The 23,510-nt window shown below is 38.9% G+C and overlaps 1 protein-coding gene and 1 long non-coding RNA gene across 2 annotated transcripts in view; one reads left to right on the forward strand and one right to left on the reverse strand.

Annotated features, from left to right (window-relative positions):
• Positions 1-23,510, reverse strand: part of LOC309440458 — a 95,406-nt gene that overhangs the window by 24,985 nt on the left and 46,911 nt on the right. The gene's annotated exons all lie outside the window — the stretch shown is intronic.
• RGS1 (regulator of G protein signaling 1) lies at positions 11,974-15,683 on the forward strand. Its single transcript, XM_082053649.1, has 5 exons — positions 11,974-12,193; positions 12,575-12,658; positions 13,290-13,351; positions 13,923-14,086; positions 14,797-15,683. Exons 1-5 carry the CDS (start codon positions 12,090-12,092, stop codon positions 14,980-14,982), a joined length of 600 nt encoding a protein of 199 aa, XP_081909775.1. The 5' UTR covers positions 11,974-12,089; the 3' UTR covers positions 14,983-15,683.

Consider the following 23,510-nt stretch of genomic DNA (forward strand, 5'->3'; position numbering starts at 1 on the left):
AAAAAAAAAAAAAAGGATGTGAAGCAAGAGTTGCTGACAATAAGAGAAAAAAAAAAATCCAGATAAACTACAGGTCCAGGGTGATACATTTTTTTTTTTTTTTCTTTTTAGGCAATTATGTTATTTGCTTCTTTGTCTTAACATTAGCTCTCACTTCATTTCTTAAATATGCAAGAAGCATATACAGTACTCAGTTATTTCTTATGGTTGTCTGCCTTCAGAGAATAAATCACTGAAGAGATTCTTCTACATGTGCTCTTTTTTCTTTATGAATACAAGGTATAAAAAAAATCAGGCAAAAAGGAAAGAGGTGTGAGTATGAGCCAGTGAAAGCAAGAAAGTAAAATTCACAGAAATGACATTTGCAGAAATACTAGAATAGCCTGAAAACATGTCTAGTCCTGAAATGAGCCTGTCAACTGACAGATCAGGTAAACAGCATCCTCATTCAATAATACAACAATAAGCTTTTAAAAGTATGTGTTCCATGTGTTGTAATGGTTTGAGGTCTGTGATAGTCTCTTAGCGGTTCTGAGATCATATTTTTCCAATTGTTTTGCTCTGTGTCTGGAAACCACATGGAACCTTGAGCTCTGTTATACCACAGCTCCCTAATATTTGGAATGTTCCATAGCAACACACAGTGAGACTAAAGCAGATGACAAGTGAAAGTGGTGCTGCTTATTCAATGAATGCAAGAGGAATCACAAAGAAAGAGGTTGGCTTGTAAAAAACAAATCTTGCTACAGTAGGAGACAAAAGCAAGTTAAAAGAAAGAACAGTATGCAAACAGTATTCTGAACTTCAAATGACGCAAGTAAACCTTATTAGGTCTCTCTTATTATGACCTGACTTTAGAGGTTGATTTGCGTGAAACGTGAAAATACGGTAAGGATGTATTAAATATTCATCAAGGTTCATTGTAGTTTTCTGTTTAGCATATTCTGCTTATACTGTCTTTGATGGCCAAAGTTACAGTGATCATGTCAAGCAGAATGTCAGATTAACACCTTTTTCCCCAGCAATAATAAGACACCCTTATTTTATCATTTTCAAAGCAGCAATATTTGTTTATGTTAGAGGGACTCTGTCACAATCACGTTCCTAAGCAAAATGTCACCAAACAAAATCATTACAATAGGAAAAAAATTCTCATGGGAAAGAATCCACACAAAAAAAATCTTCATAACCAATACCCATCTAGAAAATAAGTGTCATGACATGGCAATTCACTGGAGGAAGACAATCATGAAGCAGGAAAAATCCTGCCATTTTCCAATGTTAGGAGAAATTTTATCAAGAATCTTCCACTACTTATCTGTTGCTCCACACATTTTTGCCTTTTAACAGAGAGAGGAAAAAAAAAAAAACCAAAACCCACACTGTAAGCTTGGTATTGAGTTTCCTCCTTCTGAATAACAGAAATGAGAGAAAGGAAGTGACAACTAAAAAGAAAAAGCTTCCAAGCTAAGGGAACAGTCTCTTACCATTTCAATTAAGGAGGAAAATTTTGGCATTGATTAGTCTCATTCCACTAATTCAAATTGCATGAATTTGATTTTGGCTTGATTTTGGCTTGATTTTTTTCATTAAAAGTAAATAGATAGTGGGGCATAGTGCAGTTTTCAGAAAAAAAAAAAGAAAAGAAAAGAAAAAACAACAAATACAGCAAGTGTTAGGATTTCAAGCGCAATAACAAACAGGAAAAAATTAGAAAGTCATACCTGAAAAAATTAAGTCATCTTCCATTTCCTTCACTTACTGTGGATATTCCTACATTAACTGAGTTCATGGTAAAACTGGAGGGTGTAATCAGATCCTAAATAATTCTAAATATCAGACCTGTGCTTCTATAAAGAATAATAATCTACTGGGTTACTCTTATCTTCTAGCTGTAGCATCAACATTGGTCCAGTGCTTCTCTATCACTGAATACAGCATGTTGCAATACATTGCTTGAGTGCTAAAGGTTTTAAATTGCCAAGGTTTAAAGGAAAACCAAGAATAAACTGCATTTGAGAGGACTTGGAAGTTTCAATACTGCTTTTAAGTAACACAAATAATAAAACACATGTAAAGAGCTACAAATATTTCCTAGCACCTGTGTTTTCATCAGATTTGGTGCAAACACTGATATTGTACATGATGAAGGGAAAGAAAAGAGCCATTCTACTAGTACATTTAAAGGATTATTAGAGATAATGTGAAGTTATATATACACATACATATACATGTGTTTTAACAAATACCTTATACTCTTAAGACTGAAAAGAGACTTTTTTTTTTTCTTCCTTTTGCACTGCCTTAGCAGTGCCAGCCAATAGAAAAGCTGCCATTAGAAGGGAGTTGTTATACTGTGGTTTCTAGGCCCCATTTCTCAGGCCAGGGTTAGAAGAATGTGTATCAAGCTTTGATGACTGCTTTCAGAGGAACTCAGAGCAGCAGAGAAAAAGCTCAGCAGTTAATAGCAAAACTATTATTGTCATGAAACTCAGCGGGTTCTGTTTCCTGCTGCTCAAATGAAACCTTCCCCCCAGATTTGGTTATCTTGGTTTGCACAGTGAATTTTCTTCTGTTTGCCTTCAAACTCATTTCAAAATTAAAAGGAAATGGTCGCATATATTAAAACTCACCTGGTTTACGTTACTGCAGTACTGACAGATGCAGCACACAGTCAATGGGGAATTCCAGACCTCCCAGTGTACAGCCTGCTTTGCCGAAAAGGTTACTTTAGTCATCTATGGAAGTCACAGAAACGAGGCTGAAATAATTATGTTTCACCACTACTGGGGAAGTGGTGGGACATGGTAGTTACTTTGTGTTTTAATAATGACATGTATCAGGAAAATCCATTTTGAGGGTATGATAACTCCTCTTTTGAACAAAGTATATGTTCAGTTCTCGTATCAGCCAAGGTCTGTAGACTTCCAAATAATTAGTGAGGAACTGTAAGGTGGTTTTGCAAGACAAAGGCCCATCTTCCTATGGCCTGTAATTTAGGTGTGATTTAGAGTTATTTACCACCCACTTTAGAGGATCCAGGTATTTAGGGACCCAAAGAGGCAGACGGGCATTTTAATACCGCCACAGACACCTACATAAGCTCTGTTTCTAACATTGCAAGGAGAAGGATTAGACTGTTCTTATTCAAGCTTGTGCACCAGAGATTTTGCTGAGCATTCAGACCGGCATCCTGAATGATGCACGCCTGAAAACTGGTGCCAAACACAGGCACTGGTAATGTGCGGAATATATTCAGGAATATTTGTCTTGTTAAACATAAAACCACTTGTTTGTTACAAATAACTTGCTTTTCCTAAAAAGTTCATGATCAAAGAGATCTTCAGAGAAATGTAGCAGACTTGCACTGTACTAATACCTTTGCCCACATTCTTCCCAGGAATTATATGCTGGTAGCTGAATTACCCCAAATGCACAGAGGTGTCAGCAGTTCACAAGCAGCAGCCACTTTAGCAAAGACATTTCGTTGAATTATAGACCTGTTTGGATTGGAATGGACCTTTAAAGGTCATCTAGTCCAAGCCCCCTGCAACAAGCAGGGACACCTTCAACTAGATGAGCAACGTAGATGGGCAGAATCCCCTCCCTCAACGTGCTGGCAACGCATCTTCTGATACAGCACAAGATATGACCGGCTTTCTGGGCTGCAAGCACACATTGCTGGCTCATGTCCAGCCTCTCATCCACCAGCACACCCAAGTCCTTCTCTGCAGGGCTGCTCTCAATCCCTTCGTCCCCCAGCCTGTACTGATACCAGGGGTTGCCCCAACCCAGCTGCAGCACCTTGTATTTGGCTTTGTTGAACATCATGAGGTTCACATGGGTCCACTTCTCAAGCTTGTACACATCCCTCTGGGTGGCATCCTGTCCCCTCAGGTGTGTCAACCACATCACCCAGCTTGGTGTCATCTGCAAATTTGTTAAGGGTGCACTCGATGTCACTGTCCATGTCACTGATAAGTATGTTAAACAATACTCATCTTAACACAGACCCCTGAGGGACGCCACTTGTCGCTGCTCTCCATCTGGACATCAAGCCATTGACCACTACTCTCTGGATGTGATTTCTTACAGGTTTCCTCATTAAACCAAACTGACACTAACCACGCTTCTAGCAAGTGAAAACCCTTCCCCAGACTAAACTAGAATTTCCTAGCACTTTCATTGTCCAGGCTTAGCTTCATCTTTCTCAAACCCCTGAAGACTCTCCAAATCCTCAGATCCCTCTCCTTTTCTCGTTTCATCCTCCCCAATTTCAGTACTCCCTTTGCAGCTCCTGTGTGCGCAGCAGCAACTATTTAAATGCTAGTAGCATATCAGCTCTTTCCCAGCCAGCCCAAGCTCTGCAGCAGCTTTTGTTTCACTGTGTGATCAGCAGCAGGACTGGCTTTGCCTTAGAGGTCAAATAGATTGAGGGAGGCAGCCTGGTTGGCAGGAAACAACCTTCTTGAGCATCAGGGAAAACAAAGACTCAACTGTGCTATCAGGGTACACCAGGCAAAAGGCATATGGAAGGGCAGGCGGGCAGACTAATAGGATGGATGGCATCTGTCCCTGTGGTACAGCTTGTAAAGTGCCAAGTTCCCACATCAAACAACAAGTATGAGAAAATTAAAGTCCTTCTGTTGCACACATTCTAATACCTGATAATTCAAAGCAGACAGCAGGTGAGATTCAAAGTAAGCGACAGGAAATGGAACTAAATGGAACTAAACTCTCTTCCTTTCATTGTTCATCACCAGCAGAGCTGGTACTAAGAAAACATCACAGAAAACATCTAGCTTTTAAATGTTTATATATTTAAATTAAGACTATGTAGCCATCTTAATTTTTCCCATTTTTTAAATTAACTTTCTGCTGCTTCACCTATACACTAGGCAAGTATTTTCAGAGGGAGAGAAGGGAAACGGTAATTTGAATGATGTACTTTCGGTATGCAGTTCTCATTCAAAAAAGCCAAGTTGGAAATCTGCATTAATTTCTACAATTGCTGTTCTTTCCAAAGCAAGACTCTTCTAACTGACTTAAGACTTCTATAGTGTGGGTTTCATTCATGAGTTATAGATAGGATCTCAGCATAAATCAGGTTGAAAAGCAACTGGGGAGCTTTCTAGTCCAACACCCTGTTCTAAGCAGGATCAGCTATGAGCCTAGGCCAGGTAGGTCCAAGCTTTATGCAGTGTGGTCTGGAAAATCTTCAAGAATGGCAATGGCCCAGCACCCCAGGCAGCCTGCTCCACTGCTTGACTGCCCTTATGCGGGGAAAAGCTTTTCTTCATATCCATGAACTGCTCCTTATGCCAACTTGCACCTGTTGTCTCTCATCCTCCTACTACACATCATTGTAAGAGTCTGGTTTCATCTTCTTGATAACCCCCCTAATCAGGATGCTTTCCAACAGCCACTCCTACACACCTGGACAACATCTCTAAATTCCTCCTTTGTAGCCTGTCCATTCTTCCACACCCTCTACACTGCCTTTTGAATCTGAGGTCTGTTGTGAGTTTTTTGCTTAGCCAAGATAGTCTCCCAATATATCTGCTTGTTTTCCCGATCGGCAGGACAGACCCTTCTTGTGTCTGGAGTGGCTTCCAGTAACAAGGCAATCCCTGAATGAACCCGTCCCTGAGAGGATTTTTTTTGGTCCAACTGAAAACTGTATCTAAGCCTGCGCTGATGTGATAATTCAGCTGGGAAATTTGTAACACCAAGTATCAAATAGACACTTGAAACTGTTTATAATTCTACAGAAAAGTCTTTAACAGCATAACACCACTTAAAGCTTTGGTAATATTTTTCCTATTTAAAAGTGCCTAAAAACATCTTCAAAATGGAAACCAAGAGTTTTAGCTTGCCGTCTGTGTTCAATCAAGCCGTTTGCTATTTTAAAACTGAAGGATACAAAATTTTACCATCTATTAGAACAGTATGAGAGAAAAAGCATCCGATTTTTATCCATGAAGACGCGGGTGAAACTGAAGCCTGCAAATTTCAAAGGCTAAACTCGTATTGTGCTCACATATCATGTTTCCATGTTCAGTGACCACACTCTGCTTCACACTGCACTCAGGCCCTCTTCTCACTTTATTTTGCTTAGTAACACATAAGAAACAGTGCATTGGTTCAGTGCATCAGTGTGTGACTGCATAAAAATATGAGTAGTTAATCAGAAATATGTGTGTTTCCCATATGGTGTGTGATGAACACATTTCCTGCACTACCCAACATCAGACACAGGAAGCATCACCATCAGCACCCAAAAGTCACTGCACTGCATTTTTTTTTCTCGCTCTCTTTTTTTTTTTTTTTCTCTTCAATCCAGGTGTCAGTCAGTATGGCTGAGAACCAAAAGTCCCCTGATTTCACAGAAATAAAACAGTTAATTTATTTTAGATGGAAAGCCCCACAATGAAAAGGATCTGATTTCTGATAAACTGCATAAGCTTATTGCACTCTAATTAAGAAATGGTCATAAGAAAAAAAGAGAGTTACTGTGTATACATGTTCAGAGTGAAACCTGCTTCAGAACTATCAGGAAATATGCATATATAATTCCTTGCACTGGCTCTATAGTATAAACAGGATTGTTAATGCTAACAACACCTATTATAAAATATTGTTAGTATTGAGAAAAAGACATACAGAAACAGTAACTGTAAGATCAACTTCTATTCAGCAGTTTTTTAATAGAGAGTTCCAATAGCTAATGGTGACTCACAACAGCCACATGAATTAGCCAGAGAGGTTAGTAACAATGCTAAAGTCACACAAACTGGGAGCTCAGTGCCCATGGAAATATTTAGAGGTTGAGATATACAAAGGAAAAACCTGTCATAATCTCCTTACAAAATTAGCAGGCATACCAGAATGGATGCAGGGAATGGACTATACTTTAATCTCCCTATGATCTGTAAAAACAGGGAATGCTTCACTTGTAGGGTCTCCACAGGAATTTCAAGAGCTTCCGCTAGGTCTTTCCTTCACTGTCATGGTAAAGAACTCCAACAAAGTCCCCTACAAAAACTAGGGGAACCCCTAAGAAAACCCCCTGAAAGTATTTTCCAGATAGTTCAGAAGTAGACAGGGCAATTTTGTACACAACTGGCAGTTCGCATGAGTGTTTCGGTGAAGCCATTTTATACTGAGGAAGTGAAAGAGCTAAAGCAGAATTCAGGAAAGCTCCGGTCACTCATCCTGCATAGTCAAGTCTCTGACTCTGTCCACGCATGGGCTGAAACATTGAGCTAAATATGTCTGTTACTCCTTTTAAACTGCCCACAGAACAAATGCAGCAAGACTTTTTCAAGTGGAAGATTATTACCTAAAGTTTAACTTGTGGCATTCCTTGCTCTAGGTTGGCATTAGGCTTCATATGTTTTTCAAATATAAAAGGTTGCTTGTATTTTGAGAAGTCTGATGCCATTGAGCCCAGGTTGCACCTTACTGGTTGCAAAAATACCGTTGAATTAATTAAGAATAAAAGCAAACATTGGAAACATCTGAAAGCTCAACCCAAATAAATATTTCTAAAAAACTCCCAGTTTGCAATTAAATCAGTCCAACATGAAGAACGAGACCACTAAAACCAGTGGGAAGATTTTAATCTCGGAGGCTTCAGGATTTCCTTCCAGCAAACATCTGCTGGTAGCAGAAATTAGATCTAAAAGAAAATTCATAATGGATGCCATCACACCTTTATAGACTGACATGATATTAGAGAAAATATTATCCTACTGCTCAAAAGCACCCTCCCCCCCCCCTTTTTTTTTTTGTAAAATGAACAGTTTCCTCTCACATAGAAACTAGTTTCTATTTCCTTTAAGTGCCTCTTTTACTTGAGAGATGGATTATCAGTAAGTTTACCTCTTTAGGTCATGTAAAAAGCCAGAAGCACTTCAAAGAAATCACTTGTTTTCACGGTTAAGTTAAAGCTCAGCTACACGACCAGCCAGCAGCTATTCTCCAGTGGGGCAGCACTGCTCGTCTGGGCACCCGAGTTCAGCCCTCCAGCCCAAGCACAGATTTGGCCAGATAACTCCAGAGAAGTGTATGATGATCAACCAGAGTATGGCAAAGCTAAAAATTGGCCACACATGGAAGATAACAGCTTGCCTAAGCCAAAACGTAACATGCAGAAACAAAACTGGGCTGAAAGGCAGAATGAATAAGGGTAAGGCCAGTCAAGAGCAACTGATAAGAAGCCTAAAAGCAGAAGTCAGAAGGAGAAGCTTGAAATCATTTACACCAGCAAGTGGGACTTGAGAGAGTTCATGGGACTTTTTATCCCCTTTGCTTTACCTAAACTTGTCCAGTGTTGTCATCTTGGAAATTCTCTCACATTTCTTCTTTCTTTCACTTTACCAAGTGGTCACCAGAAAGAATGGGAAACAATGCACAGGAATAGGCTGAATACTAGCAAGTATTTGCAAGTTTATTCTGTGCACATTAAGTCTCTTATGTACACATTAAGCTGTTAGATGAATCACAAACCTACAAGAGATCTGGAAAACAGTAAAAACCAGATGGTGATAGCCAGCTGTGCTACAATTGCTGCAAAAAATGCTCCCCTCTGCTTTTAGTGGACAGAGTCAAATGAGGCAATGCCAGCCTTAGGACAAAGAGGGTGCTATATCAAACGACAGGGTTGTTCTAATAAACCCTAAAACTTTAAGGATCAAAAAAAATTTTTTTCAACTTTCTGTAATGATAATAATAGAAGGGAATGAAACTAATTAAACAAGAAAGTATTTCAATAGGCAATTAACCACCATGTTCTGCATGAAAGTAACAGAACAAAGTATTATATAGGTAGATTGAGATGGTGGGAGATGAAATAAACAGGTCTGCTACCAACCATCTTATGATGAAACAAAAAACCCCCAGCAAATTAGGAGGACAAGTTATATGAAAAGCTTTCCACTGGGTCAGGACATAACTATTCCTCATGGTATCATGTTAAATTCCACCAGAGCCTGGACTACACTTCTGTGTACAGGAAACAAGGAGAGTAAACCTGAACATGAATGAATGCTTAAGACTTTGGAGTATTATATTTTTTAAGTGAAGTTAAAAATAAGTAGCACTTTTGACACTACAAATGTCAAGCCAGGTATTTGGAACAATAGGATCATGCAAGCTGGAGCAGATCAACATCTAGTCCATCTGTGGGATCTAGTCCAACTCCTGCTCAAACCAGGATCCTCTACAGTAACCATGTTACAGTTAGCAAAATATTTTTAATTTAGGAAATTCCATGTGCAGGTGTTTTCCTGGTATCCTGTGCTCCACAGAAGCAGAATATAACTCAAGTAACAGAAAAAATCTTGTCATCCCTATTAACATTATAGTTTCTCTTTTTTTCCCTCTCACTTTAATTACACATACTTAAATCTTGTAGATACTTTTACCATTCTTGATATCAGGTGACTTGCATTGGGCTTAACAAATAAAATCTTAAACATGAGTAGGCTTGTATAGAAAGAGTGAATCAGAGTCGGTGAAATATTCCATCAAGAGAAAAAAGGATGCCTTGAAGATCAGAGTTACTCAGAGGAAGAAAGTAATTGTCCACAGTGGAAGAAAAAAAAAAAGAAAAAGTGAAATGTGACTAATAATCAAACTCCCGTGTTGAGGTATCTGTCACTGAATGCAACAGGCTTTGGTTTTGCAGTGTTTGAGCAAGGCTTACAGGAGATTGTGAGGACATTGTTGCTTTACATTGTCTTTACACCTCCTGTGACCCTAAGCTAGAAGTTTAGATGCCACACTTCTTCCTAGATACACATTGTTCATCCCTTCTCCAAACAGATACTCATAGCTCCAAGTCTAACTTCTACTTTTGCCAATGTTATATGAATCTTTACACAGTTGACAAATAGACATGGGCTAGAGTGAACACAGCATTGATTTTCTTTGCACAGGGATAAAGAGCAGCAGTAGTCCAGAAACTGGGGCTTACTGATTTAGAAGACTGAAGAGGACTCTCAGATAACCAGTCTCCTCTTGCAAATAAAGTACCTGGAAAATAATTCACATATTCCGTGACAACAGCATTACCTGGATGCGACAAGAATATTATTCCTTTTTTACTTAGTACAATAGTTATTGCAAGAAGCTGAAATACGAAGTCCATGCAGCAGCACGTGATGATCTGTTACTAGAGGAAGGTCTGAAGCAACACCTGTAACGTGCATTGATACATTTAACAAATCACAAAGGTAAAGATACTAACTTCATTTTAAATGGAGAACAGACATTCCTCCTCTGGTAAACGAATTGTCAACAGTCCTGTATTGGTAGTAGCCACAAAGAAGCAAACTGTCCTGTTCTTCAGGGGAGCAACTCTATCTAGTCCCTCTTAGACTCATAGAACTTACCTGGTGCTTATTTACACCTGCTTGGAACTGTAAGTTCCAACTGTAAGAAGCCTTACAGCCTGAGGCTTCAAAACACAGAGGAGATGTGGTAGAGAACAGGGATTTTCCCTGTGATGTAACTTATCTGCTGCCTTTACCCTTTTATTGCACCCTTCTGAGAAGAGTTTGGATGCAGCACCTCCACAATCCTCCCAGTAATTCACTGGGGACTGCTACTAACTGAAGACACACAATGAGACACTGAGGGGGCTGAACGTCAAAAAAACCCACATGCTAGGTATGAAAACAAATGTGGTACTGATAACATCTCTTCCTTTTTAGCCTTGTTCAGGGGGGTTAAGAGCAGTTAGTAAATACTTCTGCCTTACAAAGGTCAGTATTTACCTGATAGCGTGGAGATAAACACTTCCTGCAGTACAACCTATGCAGACACATTTATGTCACTGCTAATATTCAGAGGATCAGTCGACTCCTGTGGTTAAAACCACCGTGATGCAGACAGACCGTCTGTCCTTGCGTGCACATCTGTCCGCAGCCAGCTTGCAGTCTCCTGGAGTCCTTTGCATCACGGCTCACTATGAAACTGTAGATATGTGAGCAAGTTCTCAGTTACCATGATCACATGCAGCCCCGTACAAATCATTGATGAGCTGTTTATAAGCAAAGTTATATGCATTATGTAATAGAACAAAATCTTTGGAAATTCCCCCCTCCCCCTAAAAAAAAAAAATAAATAAACACCAAACAACAGAAATTGGGATGCCCAGGGACATTAAGTACTTAAACCTATAAATCATCAACCCAGACAGATAGAGGGTAACAATTAATTCCTCATCTTGCTTTATATCCATGGTTTCTTCTTGCAGTAGAATTCAAGTATATATGAAGAATGCAAATCTCCTTCAAGCACATTGTAATGTCCATATTATCTTTACAAACAACTGCTCTTTAACTTAATCTTTATACATGTCGAATCACTTAAAATTATAGAGACATTCCTGAAATATGGCAGTGTGCTTCTAAATAATCTGACTTGGAAAAGTTAAACCAAATTAAATAAGTTTTTGCTGTGTCAAAACCCTTTCCTGTGAAAATCAGATTTCCTTTAACGTAGTATTCTTGTTTGAAGAGCAACTGGTGTCTTGTAGATACCTTGTTGCATAGCGAAGCTTAATACTGGCATATCTTAAAGTACTTTTTTCTAATATTCCCCTGAGCCCATTGAATCAGCTATAAAGTATGAAATTTCAGAACATGGGCACATAGCAGGTGAATTTTGTCAAGACAAAACTGCAGTATTTGCAGCCCATTTGATAGAAGAACTGACAAGTACTTGTGATTTGAAAGTACCAATCAGAAATGGACAAGAATTCAAAGCTCTAGAGGGGATATTTTTTTTTTTTGGTAACACAGACACACAAAACAAACCCAGACTAATTCAGTCTCATCCGGTTTAACCTCAACCACGAGACACGGCTGTCTGTTTTCTTTCTCAAAAGACTCACGTCACTGTGCACTGAAAAAAGGGAACTTCCAGAGTTTGTGGTGAGGATACATGATAAACAGATCTGTTCACACCAACTAGCAGGGCTGCCTGCGTCAATAAAAAGGCAGTAGCAGAGTCGGTGAACTGACATTTGGCGCTCAGAGGATTATCGTTGCAAAAGACACTTCACATTAAAGTTAAATAGAATGCCAGGATTTTTTTTTCCCCACAGCAACATGACTGAATTAAATGGAAAAGAAGACTGTAAGCTTGCAGAAGGCAAAATCCACAAAAAGAAGCAAAAGGCTTTGTAAGTATATATATCTTAATATAAACGCTAATGTATTAGAAGTGAAAATAACATTATAATCTTGGAGATTAAGAATTAGCACCATGATTTATGCTAAATGAATGCAAAGTCTGCTCAAAGCCCAGGACTATAGCATCATTAAAAATGGCTTGAGCTGATGCAAACCAAATAATTGATTCCCTTAAGTAATCAGGCGTACATTTTGGATACACTGGAAGCCTCTTAGTCTTTTGAAAAATTTACTTGGAGATGTAACTTCCCAGACTTCAGTCACAGCACAGAACTGTCAGCCTCTGTTTAAAAGTTTCAAGAAATTTACGTAGAATTTAAATGCAACTGCAATTTTAATGGATCACAAAATTGTCTGTTCATTGGTTTCAGTGGTGCAGATCTCAAAAATTATCTGAAGTGCATGGTACCACATATTGAACCCGGCATCAAGACTTCTAACTCCAGAAATGTCATGTAAGTACACTAAGTTATAACAAAATATAAGTACAATTAGATTACTACATAGTACACTATTTTAATAACTTCTAAACTAATTCTAGAACAACAAATATTAGAATAATGCCTAGAATTTCCAAAATATTAAAGAGATGAACACTAGGAAGTAGAAACTGTTCATGGAGTTAAGAGTTTCTTCTTAGTGATGCCTGTATATTTGCATCGAACAGTGAGAGAGCAGACACCTCAGTTCAATGTGTTTTCTTCAGGGGTACACTGTATCTGTTCTCTAAATATTTACAAGAAATGATGCTTCACACTTTAGTAAGGAGCAAGGATATTACCATTCTTATTTCAGGAATACGGAAACAGAGGTACAGATACAAAATTATTTGGTCATAGTTACAGTAAAAGCTCATCTGTCTGGGAACAGACTTCAGGATAACATATTTCCTTGTTTTTCCCTCTCTGATTATCTTTCTCAATGTGGGCTTGCCTCCAGGGTGTTAGATTATGAGAAAGACATAAGTTTAATAAATACTTAGTACATATCCCAGAATATAATTATTTTTTGTTTTCTCCTTTAAGCATGTAAATAAAACCACATGCTTTCTTGCCTGAAGTAATTTTCTCTTTCTTGTCATCTTAGGCTTTCTGCAGAGGAAGTTATACAGTGGTCCCAGTCTTTGGAAAAGCTTTTGGCCAGTCAAAGTAAGTGTATTAATCCAGTATGACTTTGTTCTTATTCTGAGGACAAAATTTTGTCTAATTTCACCAAATAGGCAAAGCTATAACATTCTGCAAACGCTGCCAGGGAAGGGCCAGTTGCTTTTCAGTTACTTACAGCTTCAGTGTCACATGGCTACTGTACTCAGCTTTGCTTCCAAGTTTGTTTTGTTTCTTTTCATTTCCTAATCCCAGCATAGTAAATAAACCCCAAATAGCTCAATTCAGTGCTTTCTGATTGGTCTCCTGTCCTTGTATAACACATCCAATTTAATTTGGAATTTTCTGTCCACTAGTATCCTAAGACAATCCATTTAAGTAGGACTAGAATCTGTTGATGTATTTTGGTACCCGGGGGTCTACATCTAAAAACCACTGAACATAATTAGAAAGACTCCTATTACCCTTAATATTACAGCATCTGTAGGACGTTGAAGAAGGGAAGAGCGGTGTATTTTGGCAAGATTTTATAAGAATACAGCTCCTGCTATTTATTTTATCCTCCCTGGTCACAAATATCATGCTATAAATGATGATTTATTTGTGTTTGCTTTAGGTGGTCAAGGTGTCTTTCGGGAGTTCCTGAAGTCAGAGTTCAGCGAGGAAAACATTGAGTTCTGGTTGGCTTGTGAGGATTACAAGAAAACCAAGTCTGATCACTTACATGGCAAAGCAGAGCGGATTTATGAGGAGTTTGTTCAAGCAGATGCTATTAAACAGGTATGTACAAATTTAATCTGTCTAGTGTTACAGTAGAAGGATTTTGGAAAATATCAGAAGATACAAGTGTGGCCTCACTGAGATGCTTGTACATTCATTCTGTTATATTGGAAGCTGACACAGCCACATGTTTTTATGAGCGTACTTGCACCATTACTGTCTTCAGCCTTGAGACTATCAGACCCACAAGCAGAGTTGCACAACACAGGCCAGCACTTGGGAGCACCACTAGCAGAGGTACTGGCAGCTCAGCACATGATGCTCTGAGTCAGCCCAGTTTGAATTACTGCTGGTGTTTGGAGTCAGGTACTTAGAGAAAGCTTTGCTAGTAGGAGAGCTCTGGATTATTTCTTGTCTTTTAAAATATGTGGGCATTCTGGAGAACTTACAGCTGTGTATGTTGATCATATTTCAAACTGGAGACTCACTCTACACAAGATTTCTCCTATTGTTTTAATTGGAGGTTGTTCCTCTACTTACTCCATCGTTGAGTTGTATTAATTCTGACTCCATAAAGAAACTGCATTTCTATAGCAAGTAACAATTATTGTGCACGACTGGAATATAAGCATTAAGATTCCCTGATTTTGCAATTCTGATATTGAACTATCACACTGAGTTCTAAGGCTGTAAATTTGTTTATTGACAAAGTGATAGATATGGAGAGTACATTTTTAAGATGTCAATGGCATTTGTTTTTCACTTTCCAGATCAATATTGACTATCAGATGAGGGAAGCAACAGCCAAAAGAGCTCAAGACCCAACTCACACAAGTTTTGATGAAGCCCAGAAAACTGTGTACATCCTCATGGAAAGGGACTCATATCCCAGATTTTTGAAATCCAAAGCCTACCTGAACCTTTTGAACCAGCTGCAAACCAACACTTCAAAATGAAGTGTCTGAGGCAGTAAAGAGCCAAGTAGACTGTGTCAAATATCCTGCAGAGAGATTCTTCAGGAGGGCTGGATCTCGGCAAGGAGAACCCCTGCTTTGGGAAGAGGGTATGTGGGAGATGCAAACAGCTGCATAGCCAAGAGAACGCAGGATAACAGCTGGGTAGACTGTTAAAAGGGTGAGAGCAGCACAGGGAGAAAACCCTCTCTTCCCGTACGCCATGAATGGGCTATGGCTGTTATTTATTGTTTGAACTACACTGTGAACATTGAACCAAGTCTTAGATCCTGAAGAACTGCTGATTATTAGGAAGTGCAAGACTAGCAAGCTGAGCATTGGGAAAAGATTATCAAGTTCAGAAGAAAAAGAAGGATGACTGACAGTTTTGTGCATAACAAGAAAATTACCAGACAAGACTGATGAATGGCTTTTGTTAATCTGTGAAGTGTTAATATGTGTGAGTGCAGCTCCATGATGTTATTGTGCCATGTAAATGTATTATAAATTGACGTCTTAAAATGTATATATTTTTAAATTATATAAGAATTACATAAGCTGTACTTTTACTAAGTTTGTATTCAACAGGCAGGTATGTAGCATCTTTTCTATTTAATTTATTGCAAAATAAGCAACTCCTCAATCAAATCTACTTAAAAATTAAGATGTAAAATGACCATAAAACTTTTTGTAAGTGATCTTTCCATTATAATTACTGATACATTGAAACGCATGACTCCCTTCTGTCCTACTATGCCACTAATTCCCATCTCCTTATCTAAATATTAATTTTCCACTCTCCACTTTTTTTTTTTTTTTGGTAAAAACCCATTTTACACAACCATCATCTTAGTTGTCTGGAGTAGGTGATCCTGACCTACATAGACCTATACTCACAACCCCCAATAAGAAAACAACACTACCAGCACCCAAGTCAAATCTCAGATATAGAAACCATTTAACCAATGACCCCACAGTTTGATCCACTTCAATACTGATGATGTGTTGAGCACAGATCAGCCACGCTTGCTTATGTAGAGAGGCAGTAACCAGTGAGACTCATTAGCAGTCCAATTCTTTGTGATATTAGCACTACTCAGCAAGATCCAGACTCTAATTTACAATACCAATACTAGCATCAAAGGTCATTTAATTTCACTGCAAATGTTGCATTAAATTTACTCTGTAAACCATGCAATGCTATGAGTAGCCTATACCACAGTGGGTAGTGATGAGAACTGAAGTAAAACAAGGAAAGTTGCCAATTATGCTTGAACTATGTAACTATGAACACAGGCACTACCAAATACGAAGTGTTTAAGATCTTGTGACATTAGAGTTCACAATGAAAACAGATAAAAGCATGCCCTCGTCTTGATGAGTTACCATCATGAGGCACAGCTATCACACGGTTAGCAACACAAGACTTTATCTGATCCTTGCAGATTTTCCATTTTCCAAAATAATATGAGCTTAGTCAGGCACACTGCATTATTCCATACCAAATGGAGAAGCTGTAAAACCACAGATGTCAGCTCACAGGGAGAACAGAGCTTGTGCACACTGCCACCCTTTGGGGACTTTTGTCCTCCCTTAGAAGTCCCAATCTTCAGCCCGAGAAGCAAAACTCTGCTGGAAGGAACACAGCTAAGAGGCAGTTGCTGCCACCTTCCACCATCACCTACTGCTGTAGCTGGAAGCCTCTGCAAATCACATCTTCCTACATTCAAGGTCAGTAAATGCAGAACAAAAGAATCCGGGTCTTGCAGTATTCTTTTCCTTTTGTTAAATATGTATACCTAAGGGAGCCTATGTTTGTAAAACCTGAATGCTTCTGAAACAATGTAAACCAGTCTCCACCTGGCTCTCTTTTGCATGAATTAATTTTCCAGGATCATTAGGAATACATCTAATTCCTGTGAAATAGGAATAACAACTATGTCTCCCATACAACAGGCATCCTCATGTTTGTTCTGATACAGTTAAGATGGAACAAATGTCACTGTTTTCACAGTTTCAGCCTTGCAGAAGACAAGAGAACTATGAAACATCAGGTACTCTCTAAAACAGATACTGCATTTAAGTAACATTCTTTTGACTGTAAATACCTTAAATTTGTATGGGCCCAGTCTTCATTTACTTCCCCTGCACTTTCACAACTTTGTCAGGGTTTAGCCAAATACCTGTATGAAACTCCTGACTAAAATAGTATGGCTAGGTAGTTAGGATTTTTTTTAATGGCTTGCTGCTGCGAGAGAGGACTACTCATCAGAAGGAAATTCATCTGCCATTGGGGAAACTGCTGAGTGGGGCAACAGGTGAATATCTGTCTGCAACTCAACACACGTCACAGAGGCAGGTACAATGAAAAGGAGGAGGCAGGCTGGAGTTGTGCCACTGCTCACTTCAAGAGATGGCCAATGTCCCTGCCTGTGCCCACAGCCCTGTGGCTTTGCATTGGGCAGTGGTAATCCTCTCACCAGAGCCCAGGTGCAGCCCCCACAGCTGCTCGGGGGTTCAGTGCCTGGCCCCTGCACGCCCACGTCCTGCCCAGTGTCACTGGGTCTGCCCTGACAGGAAAGGGTGAGAAAGTGACACCGTAACATGTGATTAGAACCTCTAAAAATAAGCTAAACCTACCCAGAGAAGGGACTAACACAGCTCTCCAGGAGCACACCAACCAAGCACTGGTGCTGTGCGGAGTGAGTACAGACCAGAATATTTGAGTGGAGAAGACAAAGGGACTTTTCATTCTTTTCCACAAGCATCTCTCCCTGGTTCATGATTTGGTACAGTGGGAGAATAGGAAAGTTTTTTTTCCCCCTGAAAGAAACTATTCCACTCCTCACAACTCAACCGTGGTACATGTCTAAGTTTTTCACCTTGTTTGCAATAGGAACCCGAAAACAACTACAAAGATCAATCACCCAGGTTGTTAATTCCAGAGATATTCCAGCCCACTCTGGTGACCCTGGCAACATAACCATGTTTCACCAAGCAATAAACAGCGTAGCAGAAATTCAGAGCTGTCTCTGCGATGCTGTCGTAAGCCTAGCGTTATATATCTGTTGCTATAGCAGGGCTATACAAAGCTGGTTGTTTAAACAAGGTCCAAGAGATCTGGAAGTGTTTTATGGCAATTTATAGTGCCATCCATACTAATCCACTTTATAAAAGGAATAAGCTATAAGTAACAGTTCAATGGTACACACGAGAAAAAAAAAATACAGTCTTTTAAGACACTTAAAAATATTTACATGCTGTAAAATACTCCAGAGAGATGTATTTTTTATTATTTCTTCAAAACCTCTGTTTTTCAAAATGCAGTACACAAAATGTTTATTTTGCAGTGATTTTTTTTTTTTTTTTTTAATATTGCCTAAATGGAGAATCTTTGCACTCAGAAAAACTCCAGAAAGATCAAAGTGATTAAGGACTCGGTGCTTTTTGTGCCCTTCGTTTCATTTACAAGGTGCACACACCACATCAAGTTGTGATTTCCTCCTCCCCCACCCATGCACACAAATAGCTGTAGACGGGTTTCACAGCTGTGGGTTGTGCCCTGCCCAGCATGGCAGATTCTTCCAAAATGGGACACATTACACATCACATACAGAAAGCATAAAGCCCTGGAAACTTCCCATACTCAAAGGAGAAACTTGTGAACGCAAGCTCTGTTTACTCTCTTGTAAATAACTTAGTGGGCAGTTGGGGGAAACTGTTGTTTTTCAACATATGGTAGATGGAGTTAATTATCAATTAAGTGCTAAAAGTTTCCAGAACAATCAGGGTCTGGCTGTCATCCAACACTTATTAAAATATTTAATAGGTCAAACAGCTTAAAAAACCCCAAACAAACAAAAAAAACCAAACAAAATAACAAACCTACATTTAGCTTTCCCTTTTTGGAAAAAATATACCATAAGAGAATGGAAATTTGCTGTTCCATTCACAGTCTCTAAGAAAACCAGTTGAATCAGCTTGGCCATCAGCTACAGATCAGTATAGGAAAACAGGATGCAGTACAAAGAGAAGCTTTAAGATTTGACAGTAGTGACTCAGACTTTAAGTGCTCTGCCCTACCCCTGAAGGAAACATTTTCATTGTTTGCCAGTGTTTCAGAATAAAAAAAACCCCAAACAACTATCTTTGGGTACACTTTTGAAATTAATTAACTTATACCTGCTGCAAAGATAAGTTTTCTTCATGCGAGGACTCAGGAGTCCAACAGACCTTGAATGCGAATGTAAAGGTCTAACTAAACCCTCCAGTTTAGAAAACCTTCTCTAATTATATTCCCTGAAATAGGTATTTTTAACATTCTGCCAAATAAAAATAAAAGTATGGTATAACATATTATCATTCTCTCCCATATATTGAAAAGGCCATTCATGAAAGTCTGTCAGTGGAGACATTCTATCATTATGCACAGTAAAGGAGAAGGCAATTAAAGCTGAAATGGTGATGAATACAAATTCATCACCTTAGACCCCAAAATGCCACCCGTCCCTGCCCACACTCTGAAGTACCACATGTTCTGGATGTCACCTCCTCCATGGTTGTGAAATGAGTTTGAAAAGCAAAAATAGATGACAACAGGAGGAAAATTAGATGTTCTCATCTTCCATTCAGAGACATGGGTTGATTGTATCAGAGAGCATGATGTCTATCAATGAAGCTTTCTGAAATTAAGTCTTTAGTCATTAAACATGGGCAGAAATTGCAAAACAAGTTCTTGCTTAATGTTCGTTAGATGATTTGAATTTGTCTTGTATGCTCAGAAACAAAGTCAGAAAGGAGTGAAGGTTATCCCCAGCTTTGTTTGGATAAATAGAGCCTCAAATATTTTAGTAACAAAAAAAGAGATTTACATCAACCAAGAACTGATGTGCTTATCTTGGAAATAAACTTGATCCCCCTCATTTCTCAAAACAGTCACATAAAGTATTCTATTGAAAGACCCCAAAGATGATTAACATTTAAATTCTAATTCTACTGAGCAGTTCCCTTCAAGTTCTTCCAATGGTCTAAGCACAACAGAGCCTTAAAGCACTTAACTAGTTTGGTGACCCACTTTCATGTGGTGCCTTTCACTAATACAACTAAAAATAGGTTGAGTAAAAAATGGAATACAGAAATGTAAGCCTTACACATCACTCTACTTATGTGCAGAGAGAAACAGAGCAGATTAGCAATGCTTCAAAGTCTGTTATACAGCCAAAGTACTAAAGTGACAATACAGCTGCCTCCAAACTTGACATCGCTCAAGTCACAAGGTGTGGGGTTTGTTTTTTTTTTTTTTTTTTTAATATATATTTTTTTCCTTCTAGTTCCTGTGGTCAGAGAGCTCCTGCTATTAGAGGACAAACTTTCAAAATAAAGCAAAATAAACACAGTTTGAATAACAGAAATAACTTAGTAACCTTTGTATTTCATACCACTTATGGAAAAAGTCTCTACTATATTTACAGTAGCAAATGGTTTGTCAACCATGAAGCTGAAGAAGCCAACTTTAGAGACAGAGACTTGCTGTTGAACAGAATTTGACCAGACATGAGTTTGAGTAAGCCAGTGTACTTGTTCATGCCAGTCCGAGGAAACAGTGAACCCACTGAGGATGTCCAAACGAAGCCCAGAGTCCAGCCAGGAACTGTTCATGTGCTGAAACAAATGCCCTGGACTGACATAGTCAAATATTCTGACCCACTTGCACCAAGTTGTAACCAATAATTTTCCACCAAATAAACAAGTGCAAGACTGGCAACTGGCATCTTCAAAATGAGTACCCTCACAAGACGTGTAAGTAGCCGTGTTTACTGCTGCACTTTCATGCAAGTGCGTATGCAGAGTCTGTCAGAGAGCCAAGGGTACATGGTGTTGTGTACCCAAACCACAGTGCCAACCTCTCTGAAGCCAGGTTCAGTGGGAGGGTTGAAAGTTCATGTAAAAACCAGTCCAAGCTTCCAGTCACATGATCTCCTTATCTATTTTGATAGTTGCAGAATGTCAGGCTCACACAATGACATCACGGCTTTTAGGGGAAAAAAAAGGGAACAGAAAGGTCATAGTGTACAACTGAGGTAAGGTTTTCAGAAGTAGTATCTAGGCTTCAGTCTGTTTTCTCTCAGCAGGTTATTGTTAATAGAGTTTGCAGAGACTGATCACAATGCAAGATTTGTCCAATGTTATTGTTGAAATACAAAAACTATTCAAATTCTTGAAGTCAGTGAATATTAGCAGGCCATGGCTATTACTACCCAAAACCAAAAACCACTTCGTATCTATATAGCTGCAGTTTCTTGGTTGTTGTGACCAACAGTAAGGACCTGAACTTGTGAACATTGTTGTCCTGTGAGATCTCTGCTGCACACCAAACCTAACTTTTCTTGAGGCTATTTTCAATTATATAACAAGAAAGTTCCCAACAGAACCTGATTAAATCCACCAAGTAAGATGCAACCAGAGAAACAGGACTGTCCCCTGGAAACTTCAATGGCTGTACTAAGTGAAAACCAAGAACATTGATCTGTTATTTCTATACTACATCCACTCAAACAGCAACAAGAATGAGTAGCACCTAGAACAGAGTATCCACTTTGTGCTCTCCTCAAGGTTAACAAAGGCCTCTTTATATTTTACTGCTTTTCCTGTGCTTGGTCCTAAATCTCTAGGCACATCCTCAGTGCTCCTGTTTAACATGTCCTTGTGAGACACTGCATCAGGAATGTGAGTAGCAGGCAAGCCCCAGCAAGCAGGATTCCTGCATTCACGAACGCCAGCACAGGGGTGAACTGCAGAAGAAATGGTAGCCATGTGCAAGCAAGGGAGTACATGGGTAGGTGGAAAGAATGGGTACAACACAGAGAATGAGAGAAACAGTACTTCTCTGTTCACTAGTGTGAACAGATGTAGGTGGGTGGGATGTTTATTGAGCAGAAGAGCATTAAAATAGAAACACAAATAGGAAGGAATTAATAGAAGGGCAAGAGAAAAAAATAAAAAGAAGGCATGAGAATTAACAAAGACACTATTATGTAAGTGAGAACAAGAAAAAAGAAAAGGAAACACAGAACTATGAGCAAAAATTCATCTGGGTTCATGATTCTTACTTACATGAAAAAATGTTTGCGATCAGAATGACCAACATATATTATTTGAACTAGCTGACAATTGATAATTAATCCCTAGAAAAAGAAAAGGGCAGACAACTGACAAATCCAGCAACTCTGATATAATATAGCCATTTTCTCCATTTTGATAATTTGGCTTTTCAATTTTCCTCATAGTTTTATTTCTGAAAAGCATGTCCAGGTCAACCATTGAAGGAACCAAGCAATAAAAGGTTCCTACATAGCACATGCTCTCATGACACTAAGTTGTTCCGTACCATGCATGTGGCAACAATAAGGAATTCAAAGGAACAAGGACATATCAGAAGCCATGTTAACTGGCCTGTTCAACATATACCTTGGTTATCTGCTTGTATCAACATCTCACCTATCTGGGCAAGGAGGTTCTTTCAGGCTAGACAGGACCATTAATGAGACAGAAACTGCTGAAGGTTTCCCCAGAGCCTGCACCCACATCCACCCTCAGGAGACCACAGGTTGAACCGACACACACAGAAGTTAAACCTTCTCCAGGATGATACCAGGTGACACCTAGTGGAGTATCTATACAATAAGAGGAACAGTATGATTTAGGTTCAATTACATAATTTTTCAGTAAAGCAGCATACTTGGTTAATGACTAAACCTTCCACTCCTTTGTACTTTAAATATTCTGGAAAGGGAAGCAGAAAGGCAATGTTCTGGGTATCAAGTTATGAAAGAACGGTAGTGGAAAACCGCTGACTCAAAGAAACAAGTTGTAAAATTGTATTTGCAACAGGATTAATGAAATAGAAACAAGCTTGAATGGTGGCAGTCCTGTTAGGAGTAAGTAGTTATGGTCCTGGCTGGGAGGCATGGTGGTGACAGGGAGGAACAAATCCATAGCCCTCTGGAGTCCCTCAGTCTTTGAGGGCTTCCTAGCCAGCCAGATTCTCCGGTTTTACAGTGCTAAAGGACCTCAGGCAATCCCAGGTGCCTGCAGATACTCATTGAATTTCAAATGGTACTTTAGAGCATGGTCAAGATGACAACAAAACTGCAGACATGAAATATACAACAAACCCTGCACCTAAATATCTTCTGACTGTACAAGTCAAGAGGAAGTTTGAAGAAGTGTTTTCTTCAGCTTAATAGTAAAAACAAGCTTATGGGAAAAACAAAACAAAAGTTTGTTTCAATTTTACAATATTACAGTATTTTTAATGCCTGTAATATGTAAAAGAAAAATATTTGAACACAAAAATCACTGATTACCGATACTGAGTAACCGCACAATTTAAATTTACAAAGATATATTTTCATCTACAGCATCCTGATACTGAATATCACTTGACAGAAAAACAAAAAGTCCTAAATAGTTTGCTATCATTCATTTTAATACTAACATTTTAGATCAATTATCCTTTAATTCCAATGAAA

Source organism: Streptopelia decaocto (assembly GCF_964273445.1).
Source record: "Streptopelia decaocto genome assembly, chromosome: 5".
Lineage (NCBI taxonomy): Eukaryota > Metazoa > Chordata > Aves > Columbiformes > Columbidae > Streptopelia > Streptopelia decaocto.